This window comes from Chiloscyllium plagiosum, chromosome 4 (genome assembly GCF_004010195.1).
Source record: "Chiloscyllium plagiosum isolate BGI_BamShark_2017 chromosome 4, ASM401019v2, whole genome shotgun sequence".
In the NCBI taxonomy this organism is placed as follows: Eukaryota; Metazoa; Chordata; class Chondrichthyes; order Orectolobiformes; family Hemiscylliidae; genus Chiloscyllium; species Chiloscyllium plagiosum.
The window spans coordinates 1,428,274-1,454,951 of NC_057713.1; the positions used below are offsets into that span (position 1 = coordinate 1,428,274).

A 26,678-nucleotide genomic window follows, 5' to 3' on the forward strand; every position below is an offset into this window, starting at 1 on the left:
AGCACCGCCTTCCTAACCTGCAACCTTCTTCCTGACCTCTCCGCCCCCATCCCAGTCTGACCTATCACCCTCACCTTGACCTCTTTCCACCTATCACATTTCTGACGCCCCTCCCCCAAGTCCCTCCTCCCTATCTTTTATCTTAACCTGCTGGACAAACTTTCCTCATTCCTGAAGAAGGGTTTATGCCCGAAATGTCGATTCTCCTGTTCCCTGGATGCTGCCAGACCTGCTGCGCTTTTCCAGCAACACATTTTCAGCTTTGGGATTAACAGCCGAGCAATAATACCACTAGGCTGTTACCTCCCCTCCCCCAGCTGGGTAGGTGCACAGCTCATCCCACAGTTCTCGGGCTGTGAGAATTACATTGCTCCAGTTTTCTGACATTATTTACCTCGAGCTTGGTAACTTGGGCCTATGTGATCCTATTTCACACAATCCTTTCATTTATTTTCATCCTGTCCCATCTTCTCTGAACCACCTTACTGTGTACTATTTCCATCTGCTTCTTCAGTGAAGACTGATCTACATGACTCAGTCAATAGCTCACTCAAACCCTTTGCCTCCACAAAATGTTTTCTTCTTCTGTCCTTAATCAGTCACACCATTCCATTAATTATTTGATTTGAATATACTTGGAAAAGACTGTAGTGATTATAATGAAGTCAACCAGGTGGACCTCACAGAATCTGAGTTCCCTGATTGGGGCTGTAAATCTGGTCCAACTGGGGAGCCCTGGTCGACAGATAAACAGGAGGGTCAGAAGTTCTGTTCACTCTGAGAGCTGGATTAGTATCAAGGGCTCTCTACATGTAAAGGAGCCTGACATTTCCTGATTCACTAAATACTAAAATCTTTCAACAGTTGACAGATTTAGTTAAGAAATATTGTGACCCCAAGCCTCCTCCAATTCTGAGATACTGTTGTCTTTACTTGGCAATTCAAGAACCAGGGGAATCTATATTAGGATTGTTGACAAGGTTCAGATGACTGGTTTAACTCTTAATGAGATGCGGACAGATTGTTTGGAGTGTGAGATTAATGATATAAGCATGCAAAAGCAACTACAAGCTGAAGCCCAACTGGACTTTAAACTGACACTACAACTGGCTTTATCATTGGAAAATTCAGCAAATGGACTATATAAGTTGTAGAGTATTCCGACAGAAGTGGATACCATCACCAGTCCAACTGAGCTTGGGGAACACCACTTGAGTGAAGGCAATTACATAGCCTCACTCAGGACATATCCTGAACAGAGGTGGTCTAGGTCAGCCCACAGTAAAACCCCAAACCAAAGCCAAGCCTCAGACAAAGGGTTAAAATTTTCTTCAGGATCCATGCGGACAAGCGATTGTAGATACTGCTGGTATGCGGACTCAAGACTGCAAAAGGGACCCATTAGACCAGAGTAAGCGAACTCATAGGCTGGTATCCAGGAGAGTGCACACCATGAAAAGTCCATGTACATCTGGCTTGGAACAGTTACATTGCCTAGCAACATCCAAATCAGAACCAATCAAAATAAACATTTGGTTAAATGGTCACCTGGTTCTCATGGAGGTAGATATTGGCGTGACTGTATTGATGTTTGCAGAGCCAGTCTTTAATAAAATTTGCTCTGGACTCCAAACCTTAAGTTTGCTTAAAACCTTAAGTTTGCATAAGACCTTAGCTAGACTGAGAACCTATAATGGGGAACCGTTACAGAGTAACAGGACAACTTCAGTCCGGTCTGTTATGGGAAGCAGCTGGTTCAGTTCGCACTGATTCTAGTAAAAGGCTCTGGCCCAAATGTAATGGAGTGAAACTGGGTGAGAAAGAGTCACCTTGATTGGCTTAATACTTCTCAATTAGAAAATTGCTGCTTGAGTGGAGTCCTCTTCAAATACCCAGACATTTATCAGGAATGTCTAAGGACTGTCAAAAGGCCAAGACCATCTTGCATATTGACCAAGATGCACTCCCAGGATTCTGCACGGCCCACCCAGTGCCATTTGCCTTACAGGCAAAAGTGGAGACAAAAACCAGGAGGTTGGAAAGTGAAGGAATCCTCAAACCAGCCCAGTTTGGGGAATGGGCAGCACCGGTCGTAGTGATTGTGAAACCCGACGGTCGGTTCACCTTTGTGGGGATTTTAAACAAACAGTAAACCTCTTCTCGCAGCTGGATAAATACCTAGTGTCTGGCATACAGGATTCATACACAAAGCTGACAGGGGGGCTGTCCTTCATGATGCTGGACATCAGCTATGGGGTGTACCTGCAATTGTAGTTAGATGGGGATTCCCGGACGTACGCTACAGTTAACACCCCAGAAGGGTTTGTACTGATATATGAGACAGCCATATCATCAGCCTGTGCCATTTTTCAACAGATGACAGAGAACATTTTACAAGGTCTACCACAGTTGACAAGGCCAGCTTATACCTGTTGGAAGATAAAGTGAGGACAATCAAAGGTGCCCTGGCTCCCATGTCCGTACTGGAGCTGAAGTCTTTCCTTGGGCTGATGAACTATTATGGAAATATCTGCAAAACTCTGCTGTATTGTGTGGTTGCATTTCAGTGAAAGATCACCTTGTTAAATAAAAACAGAAACAGAAAATGATCTTTCAAGCAGATTTCTATCTGGGATCTGACTTATCCGGTCAGAACAGCAGCTGGGATCCTAACACTACACTGTCCCTATCAAATACCCCAGGACAGCTACAGCATGGGGTTAGATGCAGCTTAATGCTCCTTCATACTGGCCCCACAGATACCTGGCTGCATTGAAAATATGAACATTTGTTACTTACCAACGAGTACAACTGTGGCCTCGGCATTGTACGGGATTTTCTCCAACAGTTTGAGTTCGTGCTTTGACCTTGATCTCGTCATCTCTGCAGAAAGTGGACATTCCTTCTGTAAGAAGTAGAGAAACAGGTTAAAGGCAGAGGCTTGACAAGTTACCAGCATAAAGAGGGAGAGAGATAGAGACGGAGTGCACCATAGCAGATTATCAGACTCCCCTAATCTCAATTTTCAACGTTTTTGTGATGACTGATGTCAAACTAACTAGCCTCTTATCTCCCTTCCTCCTTGCTTCAGTAGCAGAAAAAAATCTTTGAAACAATCGAGATCCCAGGCCTGTTCACTGTAGCGCACAGTTTGTTTCCTACTAGAATATCACCTAACATACTTTCCTGTTATTTCTATCGTTTATTGATCACCACTGCAAAATAATTGTTCAGTTTATTTGCCATCTCTTTAGTTTCCATTATTAGTTTGCTAGCCTCACTGTCTATAGGACCAACACTCAATAGTTAATTCTTTCATTTTTTGAATAACTGTAGAAATTCTTCATATCTGTCTTTGCATCTTTCGCTAGCTTTCTCTTGTATTCTAAACTATCCCTCCTTATTAATCTTTGTCATTTTTCTCTTCTGTTTTTCATACTCTGCCCAATCTTCTGACCTGCTACCTATCTTTACGGAATTATAACTTTTCTTTCAACTTGATACTACCTTTGACATTCCCAATACACAACAGATGATTGGTCCCTACCTTTGACTTTTCTTCATTAGAATTTCTGAGCATTCTGAAATATCCCTTTCAATATCTGCTACTGCACATCTTACTATGTCATGTATGTAGTTGTGTGGTGTGGTCCCTTTGAGTGTGTTGGTCTGGTGATCCAGCATGGGAACTAGGACAGGCTAGGACAGTGCATGACCGACCTGAGAGGATACACAATAAAGTATTGCCTGTTGAAGTCTACCTTCTGTCTATCTCATGTTTTTTTCATTCATTCACAGGATGAGGGTGTCACTGTCAACACCAGCATTTATTACCTATCCCTAATTGCCCAGAGGGCAGTTGAGAGTTAACCACATTGCTATGGGTCTGGAGTCACATATTGGTCAGGCCAGGTAAGGATGGCAGTTTCCTTCCCTATAGGACATTAGTGAACCAGGTGGATTTTTACAACAAGGTAATCGACAAATGATTTATGGTCATCATTAGACTCTTAATTCCAAATTTTTTTTAAAGTGAATTCAAATTCCACCATCTGCCATGGCGGGATTTGAACCCGGGTCCCCAGAACATTATCTGGGTCTCTGGATTAACAATCCAGCGACAATACCACTAGCCATCGCCTTCCCTGAACCATAATGTGCCAGTTTACTTTAGCCCATTCTGCTTCATAACTGCCCTGATTTAAGTTTAAAATACCAGCCTGGAACCCCCTCTTCTCTCCCTCAATTGTATTATGATTGTTACTCCCTCAGTGTCCTTACGGAGGTCAATAATCATTCCTATTAGGCAGATTACCAGGTCAGTACAGCTCAGTTCTCTGGTTGGCTTCACAATTTGCTATTCTTAAGAAAATATCCTGAAAAGTCTGATGAACATTTCATCTAGACCAGTTTGCCTGTCTGATTTTTTTGATTGTTCATTTACAGATTATAACCCCCCCTGCCCCCAATACCTTTCAGACACCTTCCATTATTTCTTCCTTAATGAAAGGTTCCCGTTAAATGGCATGTGCACCACCTCCACATGCAACTTACTGCCTTTATCTTTATCCTGTCTACTCAATCCACCTCTCCACCCTGCAATCCAGAACTTAGATCATCCCTCTCCATTGGCCTGATATTATCACATACAGAAGAACCTCGATTATCTGGCATTCAATTATCTGAATTTTGGATTATTCGGCAAGAACACAAGGTCCTGATGCTTGGCTAAACTGTGTTATCCGGCATTCGATTATCCGAACAAGATACTCCCTGCCTGAGTCATTCGGATAATCAAGGTTCGTCTGTATTAACAAAACCATTCACCCTCTCCTTCCTAAATGTCCTGGGACATTCAGATCACAATCCATGTCATTTTGCAATCATGCCTCTGTATAGGTTACCAGCTCATACCTAATCACTTCTCCTTGCACCAACATTCATCTCTTTTGATTCAAATGTAACATGCATTTAGATACAGAGCCTTATACTCTGATGCACTATTACTGCTAATGTGAATTAGATTATTGTTAAATCTTTCATCTTTTAGAATGGGTTGCAGGTTTCAGTTCATTAATATGTAAATCCCGGAACTTCTTTTAGTCACATTGTTGAGATAACAAGGTTTTATTAAAAAAAGGTGACATCTCAGCTCAAATAATGTATTAAAGGTGTGAAGTTAGAATCTGTCTGTATCCCAAATCTTGAGTCAGACTGGTTCTATTTCCAAAATGAAATTTACAAAATATTATAGGGATTGACTGCCTGCAGATTGTGCATTTTTTGAGCAACATAGAATGTATCTGCAAATGCAAACTCACCCCATGTGTGTCTGCACATGCATGAGAGACAGAGACAGAGAGAGAGAGACAGAGAGAGAGAGAGAGAGAGAGAGAGACTGCATATTAAAGTGTATGTGTTTGCGTGTGTGCAAGCTTGATAAAGTGCATGTGTGAGAGTGGAGTATAAGCCAGTGAGAGGGTGTGTGTGTGGGTGAGAGAGTGTTTGTGTGTGTGTGTATATATATATATATATATATATATGTATGAGAGAAAGCGTAAGTATGAAATGGCTTGTTCAATATATCACAATATATCATTTCAGTTGCATGACACTGTGATTTTTTGCCATAAATTCTGTGTCTCTGATGATCCTGCTCCATAGCTACCTAATGAAGGAGCAGCGTTCCAAAAAACCCACCTGGTACACCAATGTCAATTAGGAAGGAGATCGGCCCAATCTGGCCTATGTGTGACTCCAAATCCATAGCAACTATTCACTAGATTGACTCTTAACTGCCTTCTGGGCACTTAGGGATAGACCTCTATTATTTACAATCTACATCAATGACTTGGAGGATGGGACAGAGTCTAATGCATCCACATCTGCTGATGATACCTAAACAGATAGGAAGGCATGTTGTGACATTCTGTAACTGTGTCTCTCATTCTGATAGATAGACTGAGTGGGCAAAAAGTTGGCAGATGGAGTTTAATGTGGGAAAATGTGAGGGTGTGCCCATTGGTACAAAGAATCAAAGGCAGACTATCACTTAAATGGAGAACAACTCCAAAAAAGACAGATCTGGGTGAAACAAAATGTTATCAGGCAACTACAGAAAATAATTAAGATGACAAATGGAACTTTGGCCTTTATCACTTGGGGATTGGAGTCTAAAAACAGGGAAGACTTGTTACAATTGCACAGGGTGGTAACGAGGCCACATTGTACACAGCTTTGATCCCCATATTTAAGACAGGATACATTGGCATTGGAGGCTGTTCCTGGGATGAAAGGGTTGATTATCAAGAATAGTTAAACAAATTAGGCCTTTATTAATTTAAGTTTAGAAGAATGAGGGGTGATCTTATTGAAAGATAGTAGATTCTGAGGGTAGATGTTGAGAAGATTATTCCACCTTTGAATAAGAGACACAGTTACAGATTGTCTTTTCCCAGAAAATAGTGAATATCTGGAATTCTCGACCCCAGACAGGTGTGGAGAATAGGTCACTGAAAGTATTTAGAGAGGAGGTGGATTTTGAAATATCAAGGGGTTGAGGGCGATGGAGAGCTCGCATTAAACAGAAGTTGAGGTCTGGGGCACCTCAGCTGTTATCTTATCAAATAACAGGGTGGGCTTGAGGGGAAGAATGGACTACTCCTGCTCCTGTTTATGTTCCAAAGAAAATAACCCCATTCTACCCAGTCTTTTGTAACATCTAAATTTCTCAATTTCTGGCAACACCCTCAATTTACTCTCTTTCTTTGGACATGATGAGTGTAGCCTTACATCAACCTCCAGACGAGATGAACTCCGTCCAGAACTGAAACTGTGTTTGCTGCAGCATCAGATGGTATCCTGGGTTACACCAGAGCTCCTGTGAGGTCTGTATGCTCTTGATGACGACAAGCTTTAATATGTACAAGATCTTTCACCAAAACACAGTGAACAAACCTCAAGTCCAACTGACCTCACCACTGTCCACTGTCACTTTGGTCTCGTTGTCAGGATTCTCGTCCATCAGTGGCTGGGTGACTGAGGGATCAGCAGACTGAGCGATGTGGTTCTGGCTGTGATGGTGGGACATGAGCGAGCCCAGACTTGATGTTGAGATGTTGCGTGAAAACGTGAAGTCCTTGTCCTTATTGGGGTGGCTTTAAAATCAACAAAGAGGAGCATTTGTCTTTTCATTCTGATACCGTCATTCTCATACCTGCCTCTCCACATTCCTGGCCTTTTGGAGAGAATATTCTGCTGTTTGTCACCTCTCCGATGTTTGACAGCAGAACACCATCACCACCAGATTTCTCTGACATTGATTCATTCCACATTGCACACACGGTCATAATTAGAAAGACACCCAACTCTCAGCTCAACAACATCTTGTACTTCTTAAAAATAACTTTACTGCAGAGAAACAAGCCATTTGGCCCAATTCATGGGGCAAATGTTAAGAGCGGGATACATCGTGAGATATTTCACAACAGTCTTTATTAAAGACTGACATCATACAGCGGGCCAATGGCATTGGTGGTAAGGTGGTAACGACACTGAGGTTACTAGTAATTGAAAACGCCAGGGCAATGTTCTGGGAATAATGGTTCAAATCCCACCATGGCAGATAGTGAAATTTATATAAATTCAAATCAAGAATAAAAAGCCGGTCAATTGGTGACCATGTAAATAAATTGTCATAAAAGATCCAACTGCTTCACAAATGTCCTTCAGGGAAGGAAATTTGACCATACCCAGTCAGACCTACATGTGACTCCAGACCCACAACAATGTGGTTGACTCCCAATTGCCCTCTGGGCAATGACCAACCGGCAGTGAATGCTGGCCAAGCTAATGCCCACATCCCATGAAAGATTTTTTAAAAGAAATTAAGCTATGAATGATTTTTAAGGCGGTGACCAAATGCCTGGTCAATTCTAAGGTTTTAAAGTATACCTATATTACACCTCCATTAGAATCGTGAAAACAGTTCAAAAGATAAAGGGAGGTGAAGGGCTTAAGAAGGTACAAAGATAGGGAGAGGTGTACAGGCTGGAGGAGGATACAGAGTTCGGGAGAGTTGTAGGGTCTGGGGGGAGATTACAGAGGTAGGGAGAGATGTAGGGTCTGGGAGAGATTACAAAATTAGGGATAGTTGTAGGGTCTGGGGGAGATTACAGAGTTAAGGAGAGTTGTAGGGTCGGGGGGAGATTACAGAGTTAGGGAGAGTTGTAGGGTCTGGGGGAGATTACAGAGGTAGGGAGAGATGTAGGGGCTAGAGGAGGTTACAGAGATGGGAAGGGGTATAGGGAGTGGGGGAAGTTAGCGAGATAGGGAGTAATTTGTATGTACTTACAGTGGAGTAAGAATGATGAATGGAGGAAGTTACAGTAAGCAAGTGCGGTGAGAGTTGTAGAAGTTAGAGATAAGGTAAGGACACATGGTGACAGACTGTGAGAGAACAAGAGTGCTGGGGAAGATTGACATTGAGGTGGTTACAAATCAATTCCTTTTTAGTTACGTTAGGAAACAAGCTAATCAGAAACAGTGTTAGCCCTTAAACTGATTATTATGATAGTTCCAATTTTAAAAAAAGCCAAAATGCTGACTAATACTGTTACTATTTGCATGAAAGAAGAGGTCAATGTACATCAAATGTTTTATTAACCAGCACCTCTAGGACTAGCAGTGTCAAGAGGCCCACATAATCAATGTAACTGAAAAGTCATGTGGAGGTACACACAGTGTTATACTTTAAAACACTGGAATAATAATGAAACTTTGCTTTAAATAAAACTTAGCAGCAGACAGCCTTCTCACTTTCACCTTCAATTGACTACCTGAAGATTGCAAAAATACAGTAAAGTTTTAGTACTTCAGGTATTGAATTTTTTGCTGGTTTATCGAGAGTGCTGGATCATAAGGTGCCTGATAAGTCAAAGTTTTCTGCACCACACATTGAAAGGAATTTGACTTAGTGTCTGTGGTGGACTAACATTCATGTAAGCACCTTCCTCAGTCATGCTACCTGTGTTTGAGAAGCAGAGCTCTCAGCACATTGGCTCGGTCCTCGGCCTTAATCTGATCAGAGATGATCATCTGTTCGACCACTTGATGTGCAATTCCTGGTAAGCTCTTCTGGTCCAAGTCTAATAGAACTGTGCCTGAGAGAGGACAAGAGAAGGTTAGATATACACACCGTCATAGTTCAAGCTTCCCCAGCAGTTAATTTTAACTAAGCCCAGCATGGTACTGAGGCACACAAGTTAAGGAGTCATCATTTTGATTCTTGGAATGTGTTGAGCTCCATGATCATGACCAATGATAGAATGAACGTTCCTGAGAGAGGCAGCATCGTGGTTATGTTTTAATGGATTATTACTGGATGTGTCTATAGCTTTTTTTTTGGGGGGGGTGCATGGTGATGGTTTCAATTCAGTTAACCAAACATATTTAGAATGAACACCTAGTCATACTCTCGTTGATGATGACCATGAAACTACCAGATTGTTATAAAAACCCATCGAGCTCTCTAATGTCCTTCAGGGATTCAATCTGCCTTCCTTATCTAATCTGGCCTACACATCACTCCAGACTCACGTCAATGTGGTTGACTCTTCACTACCCTCTGAAATGGCCTCATCAGTCACACCAGGGGACACATCCCCAGAGAGTGGTGCAGGCTAGATCATTGAAGATTTTTGAGTCAGAAGTAGATGATTCCCTTGTTAGTCAACAATCTAAGTGTATGGGGTAGACAGGAAAATGGAGTTGAGCCCACAATCAGATCAGTCATGACCGTACTGAATTGTAGAGAAGAATCAAGGAGCTGAATGGCCTACTCCTAGTCCTAATTCATATGTTCATTTTTGCTGTTGTACTCAAGGTGTTGGTGGCTCACCTTCAGCTTCTCAAGGACAGTTTGACTTCAGTGAAATATACTGACCTTGTCAGCTACGCCCACAACAGAGAAAGAATGTAAATAAAACATCAGCCAATATTCTGGCTCCAAACATGGCCCGATGATACTAGCTGGCAGGAGAGTTTGTAAGTACGCAATGACAAGAGCTACAATACCATCCTGTTCTGAAGAACGAACTCTCACATAACACCAACCATACCATATTGAATAAGCTCAATAAATAAATGAATGAATGAATAAATAAATAAATAAATAAATTGATCAGGAATTGAAACTAGTATCAGTGCCAAATTATCATGGAATAAGATGGATAGCAGCAACATGGCTACAAAATTGGCTGGTTGACAGGAAATTGGCAGTTGAACTTCAATGCAGGAAAGAGAGGTGATATATTTTGGTGTGAAGATGATGGATAGACAATATAAATGAAGTGCAGGAGCAGATGGATCTGTGGGTTTATATGTGCACAGAACATTGAATATGGCAGGACAAGTTGAGAGATCAGTTAATAAAGCACACAGCCTCCTTGACTTTATTCAGAAGGGCATTGATTTCAGGAGCAAGGGGAGTGATGTTGAGTTTGGTTTCAGCCAGAGTGTTGTACACAGATCTTGGTGACAGGATATGAAGGCATTATAGAGAGAGCACAAGAGATTTACCAAATAGTTTCAGAGATGAGGAACTTCAGTTATGAAGGTAGATTGGCGAAGCTTGGACTATCTTCCTTGGAGAAGATAGAGATATTCAAAATCATGAGGGGTCTGCACAGAGTAGATCGAGGAAGATCAAGAATAAGAGGGCACCAACTTAAACAACTGGAAAAGGAGCAAGAAAGATGTGGGAAAATGCTTTTCTATGCAGTGATTGGTTAGGGTCATGATTGTGCTGCCTGAGGACATGGTGGAGGCAGATTCAATTGAAGCATTCCAAATAGGGTCAACTGAAAAGGAACAATGTGCAGGGTTACATGCAGGAGACAGGAGAATTGTTCAAGGTGAATTGCTCATTTGGAGGGCCAGCATAGACATGATGGACTGAATGCCTCCTTCTGTGCTGTCACAACTCTGAGATAGTTGTCATGGTCACCGTTACAGAATCACTGGTGGACAGCCACAAATACCCATCTGGTTCATTAATAGTGAAGGAAGCTTGCCACGTTACACATGACTCCAGACCGACAGCAATGTGGTTCACTGATAACTGCCCATTGAAGACACTCCATTGTATTAACAAAGGATTTTAACTGAAGTAATTTTTTCACCTGTCTGAACAGTTCAAATTAATAATGTTTGAGCGATGGAACTGCACATTAGTGCAGGAAATGCTTCAATAGTACTGATGCCATAAAAACTCAAACCCATGCCATAAATACTCGAGCCCATTACTATTAGTATTCATTTTCTCACGATGCCATAAGTACTTCAGATCCTGATCAACTGCATACAAACTTTATTTGAATTGACAATGAACATTTATCAAATGGCCTCCTCCCAATCTCCCTACCTGCCCCTCACCTTCAATGCTTTGCATTGTCCTGGTAACAGGCTTTGCACATGAATTAGTAAATTGGAAACACAGGTGATTTACTGGAAGTGGTTAATAGATGAAAAATAAGTCACTGTTTTTTGGTGATGGAGAAAAAACAAAGTTCAGTTGTGTATAACACCACTTATCGATATAAAAAGCATTTACCATGTGCCAGGGTCTTTCTGAGCTCCAGCAAACTGCGGAAGCTGAGCGAGGCGACATGGGGCTTTCCCCACCGATCCGTTTCCTCCTCCACGTCCTCCTCAAATTTGATCCACCTAGCCGTCTCCTTCCACTGCATTTCATGATTCTTATCCATTGTCAACTCATTCAGTTCAACAAACACCTTAGCAGAAGCACAATGAGAAAACATCAGATGATAACTACCAGCAGTTAACCTCAAAAGGTACAGCTCAAAGCCAGGACCCTCTCAACAAGGAAAATAGTTGTGGTTGTTGGAGGACTGTCATCTCAGCTCCAGGATACCTCTGGATAAGTTCTTCAGGGGACTGTCCTAGACCCAACCACTTTCAGCTGCTTCATCAATAACCTTCCCTCTACCATAAGGTCTGAAGTAGGGTTGTTCACTGATTACTTCACAATACTCAGCACCATTCTTAACTCCTCAGATACTGAAGCAATCCAGGCTCACATACAATTGGGCTGATAAGTGGCAAGTTACATTTGCATAGCTCAAATGCCAGGCAATGACCAAACTTCATAAGAGAGAGCTCAAGCTACTCCCCCAGCACTCAGAGGCAGAAACAAAAAATAGAGCCAAGACCAGAACCAAACAAGCCATGACCTTACAGAATGTTGGAGCAGGCTCAAGAGGTTGGATGGTCTCATCCTGTCTCCAAGCCCTATGTCCCTATTGTTAACCTGCCCAATATCAACATCCTGGGGGTTACCATTGACCAGAAACTGAACTGGATTTGCCAGATAAACACAGTGGCTACAAGAATGGTCAGGCGCTGGGAATATCACAACGAGTAGCAAAATCCCATGATTTCCCAAAGCCTGTCCACCATCTATAAAGCACAAATTAGGAATGTGATGGAATACTCCCCATTTGCCTGAATGGGTGCAGCCCCAACAACCCTCAAGAAGTTTGACACCACCCAAGGAAAAGCAGCCCGCTTGATTGGTACCACATCCAACACCGTCTACATTCACTCTCTCCACTGCTCACAGAGCAGTGTATACCAGCTACACAAGGGTCTTGGGGCATGGTTATAGTTTCCCTACCTCTGCATCAGTCAAGTCCCACCTCAGGATGTGATGAGCACAGAAGTGTCATAACATGTCTGAATAGGTAGGTGAGAAGTGATTTTTCTACCATCCATAAGGTGCATTCAATAACTCATCAAGGCTCCTCTAGCAGCACCTTCCAAACCCACGACTGTTCTCATCTACCAGGACAAGGGCAGCAGGTGTAGAGGAACAACAAGCCCCTGTAAGTTTTCCTCCACCATCCTGACTTACAAACATATTACCGTTCCTTCAGCTGTTGGGTAAACTTGGAATTGACTCCCTAAGGGCATTGTGTCCCCCCCCCACATTTCAAGAACTGCAGTGGCTCTAGAGGGCAGTTTATCATCACCTTCTCCAGGGTAATTAAGGGCAGGCAATAAATGCTGGATCAGCCAGCAACACTCACATTCCACCAAGGAATGGAAAAATACCTCATCGTGAACCAAAAGATTCAACTCAACAATGTCACCATCAAAAATCCAGACACAAGTCAACACCACCTGCCAGATACCCAGTGATGGAGCTCAGCATTTCCCATTAATGAAACAATGCCACAATCTGATACAATATTTTCAGGACCTGAAAGACAAACTTGTTTTCAAACTTTTGATCCCAAGCTCTCACCTAAAGTGCACAGTCTATTCCCCAGAACGATAGCCTGATTATTTTTCCCACATGATGGCAAAGTCGCCACTCTGATTTGGGTCTATCATTTACCAGTCCTGTCCCACCGTGAACATCAGTGGCTATGACAGACATCACAGTACGTTGCTGGCTGCGATGGTGATAGATAATCAACCTGTTTTAGGCTGAGCCTGCCTGTACAGCTTTAAGTGCTCGCTCACTGGTTACAGGGGCCAAGCAGCGATCTGAAAATTAGCATCTGTAATTACAAAACATTGTCCGCAGGCACATCTATTGGTCAGAATCCACTTCACAATGTAAAGAAGTGGATCTCAGATCACACTGAGCTCACTTCTGACAAATTAACTCACAAGGTATGCAGCCATTGCCTCTTGTTCTTCTCCTGTCATGAAGCTGCTCCTAGCCTCCAGAGGGGTGTGAGAGCTCGGGAGGGGAAGGTGATCAGTGAGCAGCAGATCTGTAGCTCTGATCTCTGGTCTGTGCTGCGTTAACTGATCACTAGCACACAGGCACTTGGTTTAGGGAAGGGAAGCTCAGCAGGGGCCTCACCCCTGCTAGCTTGCAGCCAATCCCCAGTGAAAGCCACAGAGGGGTGGAGTCTGAATGTCCCCAGGGTGGAGTCTGGATGATAGCTGCACTCGACACAACAGCACTGACCTTCCCCAACACAGCCTTACACCCACTATAAGAACCACACAGGGATATCCGCCCCTTCAACAAGTGCATCTCAACCACAGGACCTCAAGGGACAAGTCAACACCTTCACACAAAGACTCCACTCAGAAAGAAAGTTATAAGCACACAATGTACCTCATGTGGTTGCCGATCAGCTCGCTTGGTCTTTGGGTAGATTTCGGAATGCTCCTTTCCCACATGGACAACTGTGCCTTTTGTGCTCCTTTTGACCAAGTGCCGTCGAACTCCAGGAACATCCTCAAACCGATGACCTGTGAAGAGGAGATACATTTGTGATTCCCAACCACCTGTGAAGATCATGATCTGTCTAGTGAGAAACCTCCCAACAGAATGGGCAGGCATCCCAGAACGAGAATTACAACCGGTCTACGGTTAAGACCTGCAAAGTCATTCAGCCCAACTAGTCTATGCTGGTGACTGTCCTAGACAGAGTAGAATGGCTCTGAATGGGGAAGGCCATTCAGCCCATCTTAGATAACCCATGACCACTGTTGCAACATCAAACAGTGCAGTCCCAAAATGTCAGCTCAGGCCAATGGCAGGAGTGATGTGTGAACACACAACACACACTCAGGAGGTGAGATGTTTATCACTGAGCGAGCTAACATTTGAGATTGGAGGGGAAGGGAAGAGTGAGAAAGAGAGAGAACTATTCACCCTAGATTCTCACAAATGCTGCAGTGTGTGTGTGTTTGTGTGTTGAAGAGAGGGCTCAGACGAACACATACCATCTGGAGTCACATGTTTCTTCAGACCAGTGAGGGGACCAATTAAAGCAAAAACTGCTTTTTAAGGACAAAATCTTACACAGATTAAAACTACCATTTAAAACACAGCCTCAAAGAAGTTGCAACCCTCAACCGATCAAACTGGGAACAGCAAGACTTTCCTCGTCTGGTTACCTCAGTAGAACTTGATACCTTTTCTCTTTATTCATTCACAGGATGAGGGGATTGCTGGCTAGGCAGCATCTATTGCCCATCCCTAATTGCCTAGTTAAGAGTTAACTACATTGTTATGGGTCTGGAGTCACATGTTGGCCAGACCAGGTAAGGATGGCAGTTTCCTTTCCTAAAGGGCATCAGTGACCCAGATGGGTTCATGGCCTTCATTTGACTCTTAATTCCAGATTTTAAAAAAAAAATTGAATTCAAATTCCACCATCTGCCAGGACATTATCTGGGTCTCTGGATTACAGTCCACTAGGCTAGCGCCTCCCCTGAATGACCATGAGGTTCCTGAAGAAGGGCTTATGCCCGAAACGTCGATTCTCCTGTTCCCTGGATGCTGCCTGACCTGCTGCGCTTTTCCAGCAACACATTTTCAGCTCTGACCATGAGGCATAAGAGCAAAAAAAAAGTGGACAATCCAACAGCCAAGGATAGAAACAACAGCTACTTGTCTTCGGTCCGGTGAAATGTACACATGCTGCATGCAGCCCAGAGATATATACATCCACCATAGTCGGTCCAGAGACATTCCTACGCATTATGGTCAACACACACACACACACACACACACACACACACACACACACACACACACACAATGAAAGCAGAGATAAACTGTACCTTTGTACTGATGGCTCCATGATAAAACATACTTGAAAGATAGATAACACGCATACTGAAGCTGAGAACAATCCAAAACTCAATACATATGCACTAGCTTCAAGGAACAATCTGAGTAAAGTCTGATCTGTACTGCACCAAGTCAACAGAGAACGGTTCCACACTTACACTTTTTTCTTAACTAACTGCAAAACCAGTCTGAGCAGGTGGTGTGTGTGCTACAATCAGCGAAGGGTTAAGGAAAGGGAGGTTAAACTGGTTAGACTTGTCAGAAAATCTGAGAAGACTGCAAAATGAGGGAGCAATGAATGGACTGAGAGAGATATAATGGCAAGGTAATTAAAGTGAACAGAGGTGATTCATCAAAGGAAGCAAGAATAAGCATCAAAATAAAAACAGAAGAATGCTAGAAATGTTCAGAAGACCAGGCAGCACCTGTGCAGATAGAAACAGAGATAATGTTTCAGGGTGATGGCTTCTTGCATGGTAATTCTGATGGACACTGAGCTTGGGTGGTGGTGCCAGGGGTTTTTATGTGTGTGTGTGTGTGGGGGGGGTTAAAGCAAATGCAGATAAGATTAGGGGGACAGGTCTGCTCTCAGAGGGTTTAATGATAACTCAAACAGGTCGAGATGATAACTGAAACTTTAAAGTTCAGGCTGAGACAATCCGACAGACAGAAACTGTACATTACAGTTTACAGGATTGTTTCAGAATTGCAGGAGGGCGGCATTCAGTCCAGTGTGCCTGCATCAGTTAATGCAAATGCCTTGTTTGAGGGAAACAGGAATTCCCATCCCATACAGAAAGAGAGAGAGGTAGCAGCACAACAGATAAAACAAGAGCCTTGCATTTAGGTTGTAACTTTGACAGCCACAGGACTTTACAAGGTGCTTTATACATGAGCACTTCATCATCAGGGTCATCATTCCTGATGAAGGGCTTTTGCCCAAAACATCGATTTTCCTGCTCCTCGGATGCTGCCTGTCCTGCTGTGCTTTTCTAGCACTATTCTAATAAGGGCACAGGGTAGAACACTTACTCTACAACACAGTGCCATGGAATCATCTTTCCCAACCTGAGGAGAGTAGGTGGATTACAGTTTCATGTCTCAACTGAATAATCACACAACCAACATTATACACACACTCCCGCCTGACCATCAGTCTGGTATTCCCTCAGCTCTGACCCTGAAACAGTGTGGCCCTCCCTCTGCACTGACACTCCGACATTGCGCACTCCCTCAGCACTGACCCTCCCACAGTGCAGCGCTCTCTCAGCACTGACCCTCTGACAGTGTGGCGCTCCCTCAGCACTGACACTCCGTTCTCAGCACTGACCCTCTGACAGTGCAGCGCTCCCTCAGCACTGACCCTCCTATAGTGCGGCACTCTCTCAGCACTGACCCTCCGACAGTGTGGATCTCCCTCAGCACTGACACTCCGACAGTGCAGCACTCCCTCAGCACTGACACTCCGACAGTGCAGTACTCCCTCAGCACTGACACTCCGACAGTGCAGCACTCCCTCAGCACTGACACTCCGACATTGCGCACTCCCTCAGCACTGACCCTCCTACAGTGCGGCACTTTCTCAGCACTGACCCTCTGACAGTGCAGCGCTCCCTCAGCACTGACCCTCCTATAGTGCGGCACTCTCTCAGCACTGACCCTCAGACAGTGTGGCGCTCCCTCAGCACTGACACTCCGACAGTGCAGCACTCCCTCAGCACTGACACTCCGACAGTGCAGCGCTCCCTCAACATTGACCCTCCGACAGTGCAGTGCTCCCTCAGCATTGACCCTCCGACAGTGCGGCAGCATTGACCCTCTGGTAACGTGGTGTTTGCTCAACAATGATCCTCCAACAGTGCAGCACTTCTTCAGTAATGACCCTCTGACAGTACAGCGCTCCCTCAGCACTGACCTCCCAACAGCATGCACTCCCTGTGCACTGGCCCTCTGACAGTGCAGTGCTCCCTCAGCACTGACCCTCTGACAGTATGGCACTCCCTCAGCATTGACCCTCTGACAGTGTGCACTCCCACAGCAGTGAACCTAGACAGTGTGCACTCCCACAGCACTGATCCTCTGACAATGCGGCACTCCCTCAATTATGACCCTCTGACAGTATGGCACACCCTCAGTACTGACCCTTTGACAGCGTTTCACTCCCACGGCACTGACTCTCTTGATATATTGTTGGAAGTTTTGCAGTGAGGTTTTTCCCTGCAATCTTCTCATCCAAAGAATTGATCACACTACCACTGAGCCAAGGTGGAATTTAGGTTAACAGATTATGACTCAAATCCCTGTGAATCTAAGGGGGCCAAAGTGTAAAACCCCTGTGCTGAAACTGCTTGGGAATCACACATCTCGTGTTTTCCAGCTTTCTTTGTTAAGGGAATGTAATACAAATCCAATGCCCTGTGCTTCCTTCGATTACCCTATTGCCTCATTTTTCATCCAACTCCTCCAAATCCATCCAATTTAAATATTGAAGTAACTGTCTCACTAAAGTTCAAAGGTTAATGCCTCAAGTCCAAAAACTAGGAGTGGACCATTCAAGCCTGCTCTGCCATTCAATATGACTATGGCTGATGAGTCCCCTGTTCCTGCATCCTCCCCATGCTCTTTGCTCCCTTTAGCCCGATGAACTATATTGATCTCCTTCTTGAAAACATTGAGTATTTTGGCCTCAACTGCTTTCTGTAGCAGAGAAAGGTTCCCCACTCTCTGGGTGAAGACATTTCTCCTCATCGCAGCCCCAAATGGCCCACCCTGTAGCCTTAGGCTGTGAACCCCAGGTTATCGGGAACATATAACCTTTCATAGTCCTGTCAGAATTTAACCGGTTTATAGAAAATCCCCCCCACCCCCTGCCTTCCTGCATTCTTCTAAACTCCAGTGAATACATTCTTAACTGATTCAGTCTCTCTTCAGATGTCAGTTCTGCTATCCCAGGAATTATCCGGTCGGCCTTTATTGCACCCCCTCCATAGCCACGCATCCTTCCTCAGATAAAGAAATAAAAACTGTTTTCCTACACTCAAATCCTCTCATTATGAAAGCTTTCTTCACTACCTGCTGCACCTGCATGTTTACTTTCAGAGACTAGTACACAAGGACACTCAGGACTCATTGTACCTCCCCCTTTTCCCAATCTATGGTCATTCAGATAATAATATGCGCCCTGCTGCCAAAGTGGATAACTTCATATTTATTTATGTTATATTTCAACTGTCATTGTTTGTCCACTCACACAATCACACTGAAGCATCTCTGCATCCTCCTCACAGTTCTCTCCCACACCTCCCCACCACCCAAACTAGCTTAGTATTATCTGCAAACCTGGAGATATTGCACTTAGTTGTCTCACCTAAATTATTAATATATATTGTGGATAGTTGGGATCTTAGCACTGAGCCCTGTGGTACCCCACCAGTCACTGTCTGCCATTCGGAAGAAGGTCCATTTATTCCTGCTCGTTGTTTTCTGCCAGTTCTCTCTCCAAAGTAAACACAGACAACACTGGATAAACTCAGCAGGTCTGGCAGCATCTGGGGAGAAACAGTTCTGAAGGAAGGTGATACTGGACTTTAAATGTGAAACTCTTTCTCTCTCCACAGATTATGCCAGACCAGCACTGTGTATGTTTCGTTAAGCTTTCCAGCATCTGCAATATTTTTGCCTTTATTCCAGTTTTCTATCCATGTCAGTACACTACTCCAATCCCACTTTAATTTTACATGCAAGTCTCTAATGTGGGACCTCATTGAACAACTTCTCAAAGTCCAAGTAAACTGCATCCATTAGCATCCCTAATCAATTCTACTCGACACATGCTTGAAGAATCCAGATTTGTCAAGCATGATTTCCCTTTCCTAAATCCATGTTGACTCTGTCTATTCCTGTGGCAAATCACTCCATACTCTTAACATTTCTCCGTGTACACAATTTTTTTCTAACCTTTCTCCTCAATCAGAGGATTTAAAACTGCCTCATGTCAGTGATGGTACAGCCAGATGAAACAGCAGATTGAATGCTTGAAGATTGTTCTACAAATCAATAACCCTCTGCGTGGGGATGAATGTCGCCACATCAGTCCGAATGTTACTTTGGCTCTTTTCCTGCTGTTCATTTTGATTAATATTCCAAGCTTACCCAGTCTGCACCAAATGTTGTCTTCCTCTACATTGTCAGCTCCGGGCTGTAACACCTGACTCTTTACTGGAACATCACCACAGCAATCCTGGGAATGGCCCTTGCAGCACTGCTTCATCAGGAGCCCAGAGCATTAGTGAGCTGGTGATTTACTCTAACTCCACACATTACCATCACAGTAACAAGAACCAATTAACAAGAGATAAGAGGAAGACAGCATCCAGGTGCAGTTCAAACACCCGAGGCTATCGTAATTGTAATGACCATTATTTGCTGTGTCCAGTTTCTTCTGGTTTCATACCTGGCAACATTCCTCAGAATGTTCCCACCCAAGATAGCACAGTAAACAATACATTTTCTACTTCTACACAAATCTGCATTTATAGAATGCCTTCATTGAAACAACACCGGCGTCTCCAATTCATTGAAACAAAACATCTCTGGACTTCACAGACATTTTTAGACAAAATTTAACACTGAGCCGCATGAAGAGATATTATCAAAAAGATAGTGTTTAACAGCAAGAGATTAAAAATCACACCAGGTTATAGTTCAATAGGTTTATTTGGAAGTACTAGCTTTCATTGTTGCTCCTTCATCAGGTAGCTGTGGAGCAGGATCATAAGGCACAGAATTTATAACAAAAGATCTGTCTCATGCAACTGAAACGATATATTGAACAAACCCAGATTGCTGTTAAGTCTTTTATCTTTTAGAATGGATTGCAGGTTTCGGTTCATTAATATGTAAATCCCAGAACTTCTTTCCAGTCGCATTCTTGAGATGACTTAGAACATAGAACATAGAACATAGAAGAATACAGCGCAGTACAGGCCCTTTGGCCCTCGATGTTGCGCCGATCCAAGCCCACCTAACCTATACTAACCCACTATCCTCCATATACCTATCCAATGCCCGCTTAAATGCCCATAAAGAGGGAGAGTCCACCACTGCTACTGGCAGGGCATTCCATGAACTTACGATACGATCTTCCTTCCATACCAGGCAACATCCTGGTAAACCTCCTCTGCACCCGTTCCAGTGCCTCCACATCCTTCCTATAGTATGGCGACCAAAACTGCACACAATATTCCAGATGCGGCCGCACCAGAGTTTTATACAACTGCATCATGACCTCAGGACTCCGGAACTCAATTCCTCTACCAATAAAAGCCAGTACGCCATATGCCTTTCTCACCGCACTATTTACCTGGGTGGCAACTTTCAGAGATCTGTGTACATGGACACCAAGATCCCTCTGCTCATCCACACTACCAAGTATCCGACCATTAGCCCCGTACCCCATCTTTTTGTTATTCTTCCCAAAGTGAATCACCTCGCACTTAGCTACATTGTATTCCATCTGCCACCTTTCTGCCCAGCTCTGCAGCTTCTCTATATCCTGCTGTAACCTGCCACATCCTTCCTCACTGTGAACAACTCCTCCGACTTTCGTATCATGCGCAAACTTGCTCACCCAACCTTCTAATCCCTCTTCCAGGTCATTTATAAAAATGACAAACAGCAATGGTCCCAAAACAGATCCTTGCGGAACACCGCTAGTGACGGCACTCCATGAAGAAACTTTGCCATCAACTACTACCCTCTGTCTTCTTCCATCCAGCCAATTCCTAATCCAAACCTCCAACTCACCCTCAATGCCATATCTCCGTATTTTCTGCAGTAGCCTACCATGGGGAACCTTATCAAACGCCTTACTAAAATCCATATATACCACATCTACCGCTTTCCCCTCATTAACCTCCTTCGTCACCTTTTCAAAGAATTCAATAAGGTTTGTGAGGCATGACCTGCCCTTCACAAAACCATGCTGACTATCGTTGATCACATTATTCCTATCCAGATGTGCATAAATGCTATCCCTTACAATTCTCTCTAAGATTTTGCCCACAACAGAAGTGAGACTCACCGGCCTATAGTTACTAGGGTTATCCCTACTCCCCTTTTTGAACAAGGGAACCACATTTGCTATCCTCACTTAAGCTTTTATTTAAAAAAAAGTGACATCTCAACTCAGACAATGCATTAAAGGTGTGAGGTTAGAGTCTGTCTGTATCCCAATCTTGAGCCAGATTGGTTCTATTTCCAAAGTAGGAAGTTATAAAATATTGCAAAGGGTTAACTGCCTGCATTGACTGCCTGAAGACTGTGTGCTTTTGAACAAAATAGAATGTATCTGCAATTACAATTCTGCAAATGCAAATTCACCCCAGAGACTTGTGTGTGTGTGCGCGCACACGCACATGAGGGAGGGAGAGAGTGAGAGTGGGTGTGTGTGCATGTGCAGGTGCGGGGGGCTAGGTGGTGGGAGAGAGAATGTGTGTTTGCATGCATGGTATCGCTTCTCGGCCTTTTGGCTCGGAATATGTGTAGTTCCTGAGGACCAGAGGAAGAGATTCTGCTCGAGTGCTGCAGGTTTGACGCAGTGGACGTTTGCTGGCGGGGGAGAAACCACGGGGTTTGTGTTGCGAGTCGTCGGAGTTGCTGGAGACCATCGCTGGATCGTGATTGGACATTGGAGGATCATTTGGTTGTGCTGACCTGCTCTCGGTGGATCTTTATGCTGGCTTCGGCCTAACGCCAATTCAAGTATCAGCCAACCTCAGAGCTATGGCCTCAGCAGCCGAGGCCAGGGCATTCGCAACACAGTCAGGGTGACTGTGAAGAAGGTGGAAGAGCACACGCTGGTCGATCGGACAGCGGGTTAGAAGCAATGGACGTGTACTGCCTGCCCCCAAAGCCTCCCAGCAAAGGGGGAAAAGACAGCTGCACGAGGGAGGGACGGCCAGGTCTTCAGATGGGGAAGATGGGCACAAAGAAGGTCATCACCACCAGAAGAAGAGACAGAGCGCCGTAGATAAAGAGGAGGGCATTTCCTCCCAACCAGGAAACAACGGACCCCCCGAAGTCCACCCTCCACCCAGTGAGAACCAGGGGGTACCCACTGCCCCACAACTACAGGTAAGTGAGAGCTGCGATCCTCTGACAGTCCCATTGTCAGACACAGAACTAGACGGTGCGGACCCTTGCCTTGGCTCAATGACACCAGAGCACGTAAATGACCCCAGTGAGAGCCTGGATAGCTACCTCAGCGAGGGTCCAGCAGTTCGTGCTCACCATGGGGATGCAGACAGCTTCCCCAGAGACAGGACAGTCAAATAGACAACGGTAACCCCATACACTGGGATTAAAAAAAGATTCATTTGCTATAGTATAACAGGGCACCCACTCAGTAGATGGGTTCTGCTGAAGCCACACAGCAGTTCGTGCTCACCATGGGGATGCAGACAGCTTCCCCAGAGACAGGACAGTCAAATGGACAACGGTAACCCCATACACTGGGATTAAAAAAAGGTTCATTTGCTATAGTATAACAGGGCACCCACTCAGTAGGTGGGTTCTGCTGAAGCCACAGCTAAATAATAAGAACTGGATGGTTAATAAAGGAACTGTAAATAGGATAACTGTAAATTCGAGTAATTCAATCTGTTCTTTGTAATGTTAAGACATGCAATGTATATATCTATGAACGACATGACAAATTGTACAAGTACCAAAGATTTATTTCTTTGAATAAAGTATATTTTGAAATTAAAAAAAAAGCGGACGTGTACTGCCTGCAGGATTTCCCTGCGGCAGGCTATTTCGATATGACCCTCAGGAGCATGAAGAATTGCAAGCAGCTCCTGAAGGTCTTCAAGGAGAAGGAAGGGGAACCTCTGTTCTCCATCTTGTCGGCAGTCCCGTCGTGTGTGCTTCCTGTGCAAAGGAGTCGGGTTGTAACAATCCATATGTACAACCCTCACGTCCTAGCAGCGGATGTCCTGACCTTCCTGAGAAGATATGTCCAGGTCGAGGGAGAAAGCACCGATGTAGTTAATCTTTTCGGGATCTGGACCAGCAAACGACAGGTCAGGGTAACCCTGAGGGTCGACGCCAGTGGGAACATCCTCCACCCACCCTCCAGCTTTGCCATTGGAGGAAGCAGAGGTTACCTGACATGCGCAGGGCAGCCGAAAGTGTGCCGAACCTGCGGGAGGTCAGGCCACATGGTGGCGGATTGTAAGGTGACCGTCTGCCGAAACTGCAAGTAGGAAGGCCACCCGACCAAGGAATATGAGGAGGCCAAGAAATGTAATCTGTGCGGAAAGGCGGGCCACATGTACAAGGCCTGCCCAAGACGAGGGGCCGCCACCTAGGCACAGATGGCCGGAGGTGGCAGCACGAGCTGTGGACCCCCTAAGACCAGCAAGGTACCACAAATCAGCACTGGAACGGTGTCTGGAGGCACCCAGAAGGAAGGGCAGGCTGTAGCGGAGCAGACGGCAGACAGCGGGGAGGTGCAGCAGCCGATCCAAGCTCCTTCAAGACAGACGGAGGAAATGGAAGAGGAGGGAACAAAGGAGGCAGAGGATTGGATTACTGCCAAAAGCAGGAAGAGGAAACCTCACTAGGTCCCCAAAGCCACACAGCAAAGAGGGAAGCGACACCTACACGACGAGGATACAGGCAGCTCTACCGACGGGGAGGACGGGCGCAAGGAGGGTCATCACCAGAGGAAGAGACAGAGCGCCGTGGGGAAAAAGGAGGGCAGCACTGCCTAAACAGCGAAAAGACGATCCCTCTGAGGGGATGGGTAAAGGCCTCCCCCCACCCGGTGAGAACCAATAGGTACCCACCGGCCCACAGCTCCAGGTAACTGGGAGCAGCGGTCCTGTGACAGCCCTGCTGTCAGATGGAGAACTGAACTATGCGGACCCTGGGCCCGACCCGAAGACACCAGAGCGGGGAAATGGCTCCAGCGTGGAGCCGGACAGGTACCTCAGCCCTGGGAGGGTCCAGCAGTTTGCCGTCACCACGGGGATGCACAGAGCTACCCCAGAGGGGCAAGACCAGCAGCAAATGGACACTGGTAACCTCGTAAACTGTTAAAATGGGGATAAGAATTGCCAGCATCAATGTGCGTAGCATCAAATCGGCTACGCGATGTGTTTCTACGATGGCCTTCCAGGCCAACGTTAAAGCCGACGTCCTGTTTCTGCAGGAGTGTGGGATACCAAATGGACACTGGTAACCTCGTAAACTGTTAAAATGGGGATAAGAATTGCCAGCATCAATGTGCGTAGCATCAAATCGGCTATGCGATGTGTTTCTACGTTAAAGCCGACGTCCTGTTTCTGCAGGAGTGTGGGATACCGCACCTCAGCAGCTACAGGAGATGGTTGAGCTTGTGGGTCCATGGGCTGTCAGTTTGGTCGGGGGGCAACGACAGCCGCGCCTCCGGCCTGGGTAAACCAGCCCCGTGGCTGAACACTTTAACTCCCCCTCCCACTCCGCCAAGGACATGCAGGTCCTTGGCCTCCTCCATCGCCAGACCATAGCAACATGACGCCTGGAGGAAGAGCGCCTCATCTTCCGCCTAGGAACCCTCCAACCACAAGGGATGAATGCAGATTTCTCCAGCTTTCTCATTTCCCCATCCCCCATCTTTTCTCAGTCCCAGCCCTCAGACTCAGCAGACTTCTTGACCTGCAATCTTCTTCCCGACCTCTCCGCCCCCATCCCCTCTCTGGCCAATCACCCTCACCTTAACTTCCTTCCACCTATCGTATTCCCAATGCCCCTCCCCCAAGTCCCTCCTACCTACCTTTTATCTTAGCCTGCTTGGCACACCCTCCTCATTCCTGAAGAAGGGCTTATGCCCGAAACGTCGATTCTCCTGCTCCTTTGATGCTGCCTGACCTGCTGCGCTTTTCCAGCAACACATTTTTAAATCCTGTTTTGAGGAGGCAACTTCACCATCTCCGAGGTTAAGGAGGTGGTGGGTGGGCACCTCCCCGTCACCGACGTTATGTACAGGAATGCTCCCCTGAGACTGATTAATGTGTATGCCCCAGTGGGCAAGAGTGAAAGGTTGGCCATCCTGCAGCAGCTTCCACTGTTGCTGGCTACGTCCAGGCTGGTCATTCTGGCCGGAGAATTCAACTGTATCATTGATGCAGATGGACGATCCGGCGGGGGGGACAGTAAACTGTACACCACGTCCAGAGCCCTATTGGACACGGTAAAAGATGCCAAGCTACAAGACGTCTTCAGCGCCCCTGCAGACGGAGCGCAGCGTGGATACACCTGGTCACGGGCAGACGGGTCTATCCGCTCAAGGATAGATTACCTGTTTGTGTCCCGAACGCTCTCGGTCAGATCCACTAACGTCAAACTGGTGTTCTTCTCTGACCACTGCCTCCTGCTGGCCGACTGTCACCTACAGGATGAGCAGCGGGCTGGTAAGGGAACGTGGAAGCTTAACACAAAGCTGTTGACCCCGGGAAACATTTGAGGAGCTCAAGAGGGACTACGAGGTTGGAGAACCGTGAAGCCCCTCTTTGAGTCCCCAGCGGACTGGTGGGAAACAGTAAAAGGGAACATCAAGAGGTTCTTCATCCTCAAAGGTGTTCAGGAGGCAAGAGAGAGGCGGGAAAACTGTCCCAACTCCAGGAATGTATGCAGAACCTGCTCCTGCTGCAGACGATGGGGGTCGATGTCATGGAGGACCTCAAGGAGGTGAAGGGCCAGCAAGCCTCGCTCTTTGCCTCGGAGGCCCCCAAGACAATCTTCCGGTCCAGGGTCCGCTCGGTGGAGCAGGACAAGACGTGCTCACGTTTCTTCTTCCAGAAGGTGCACAAAGAGAGCTCCGTGCTCAGCAGCCTGAAGGAAGAAGATGGCTCGATAATGTCAGCTCAGGCTGACATCATGAGGATCAGCAAATCCTTCTATGCCAGTCCGTATGACGCGAAGCCGACCGACAGCACGGCCTCCCAGTCGTTCCTGTCCTCTATCACGGAGGTCTTAGACGACAGAACACGGGAGAGGCTGGACCAGCCAC

The 26,678-nt window shown here is 45.6% G+C and overlaps 1 protein-coding gene across 5 annotated transcripts in view; it reads right to left on the bottom strand.

The window, feature by feature from the left end:
• The window catches only part of LOC122548789 (anion exchange protein 2-like), a 232,087-nt gene that overhangs the window by 39,747 nt on the left and 165,662 nt on the right, over positions 1–26,678 (bottom strand). For all 5 annotated transcript variants that reach the window (XM_043687561.1, XM_043687558.1, XM_043687560.1 and 2 more), the window contains exons 7-11: positions 14,156–14,292; positions 11,612–11,792; positions 9,026–9,161; positions 6,974–7,157; positions 2,800–2,905 (exon numbers count right to left, since the gene is read on the bottom strand). In XM_043687561.1, coding sequence (XP_043543496.1) covers positions 2,800–2,905; positions 6,974–7,157; positions 9,026–9,161; positions 11,612–11,792; positions 14,156–14,292 — 744 coding nt within the window. The remainder of the gene's footprint in view (positions 1–2,799; positions 2,906–6,973; positions 7,158–9,025; positions 9,162–11,611; positions 11,793–14,155; positions 14,293–26,678) is intronic.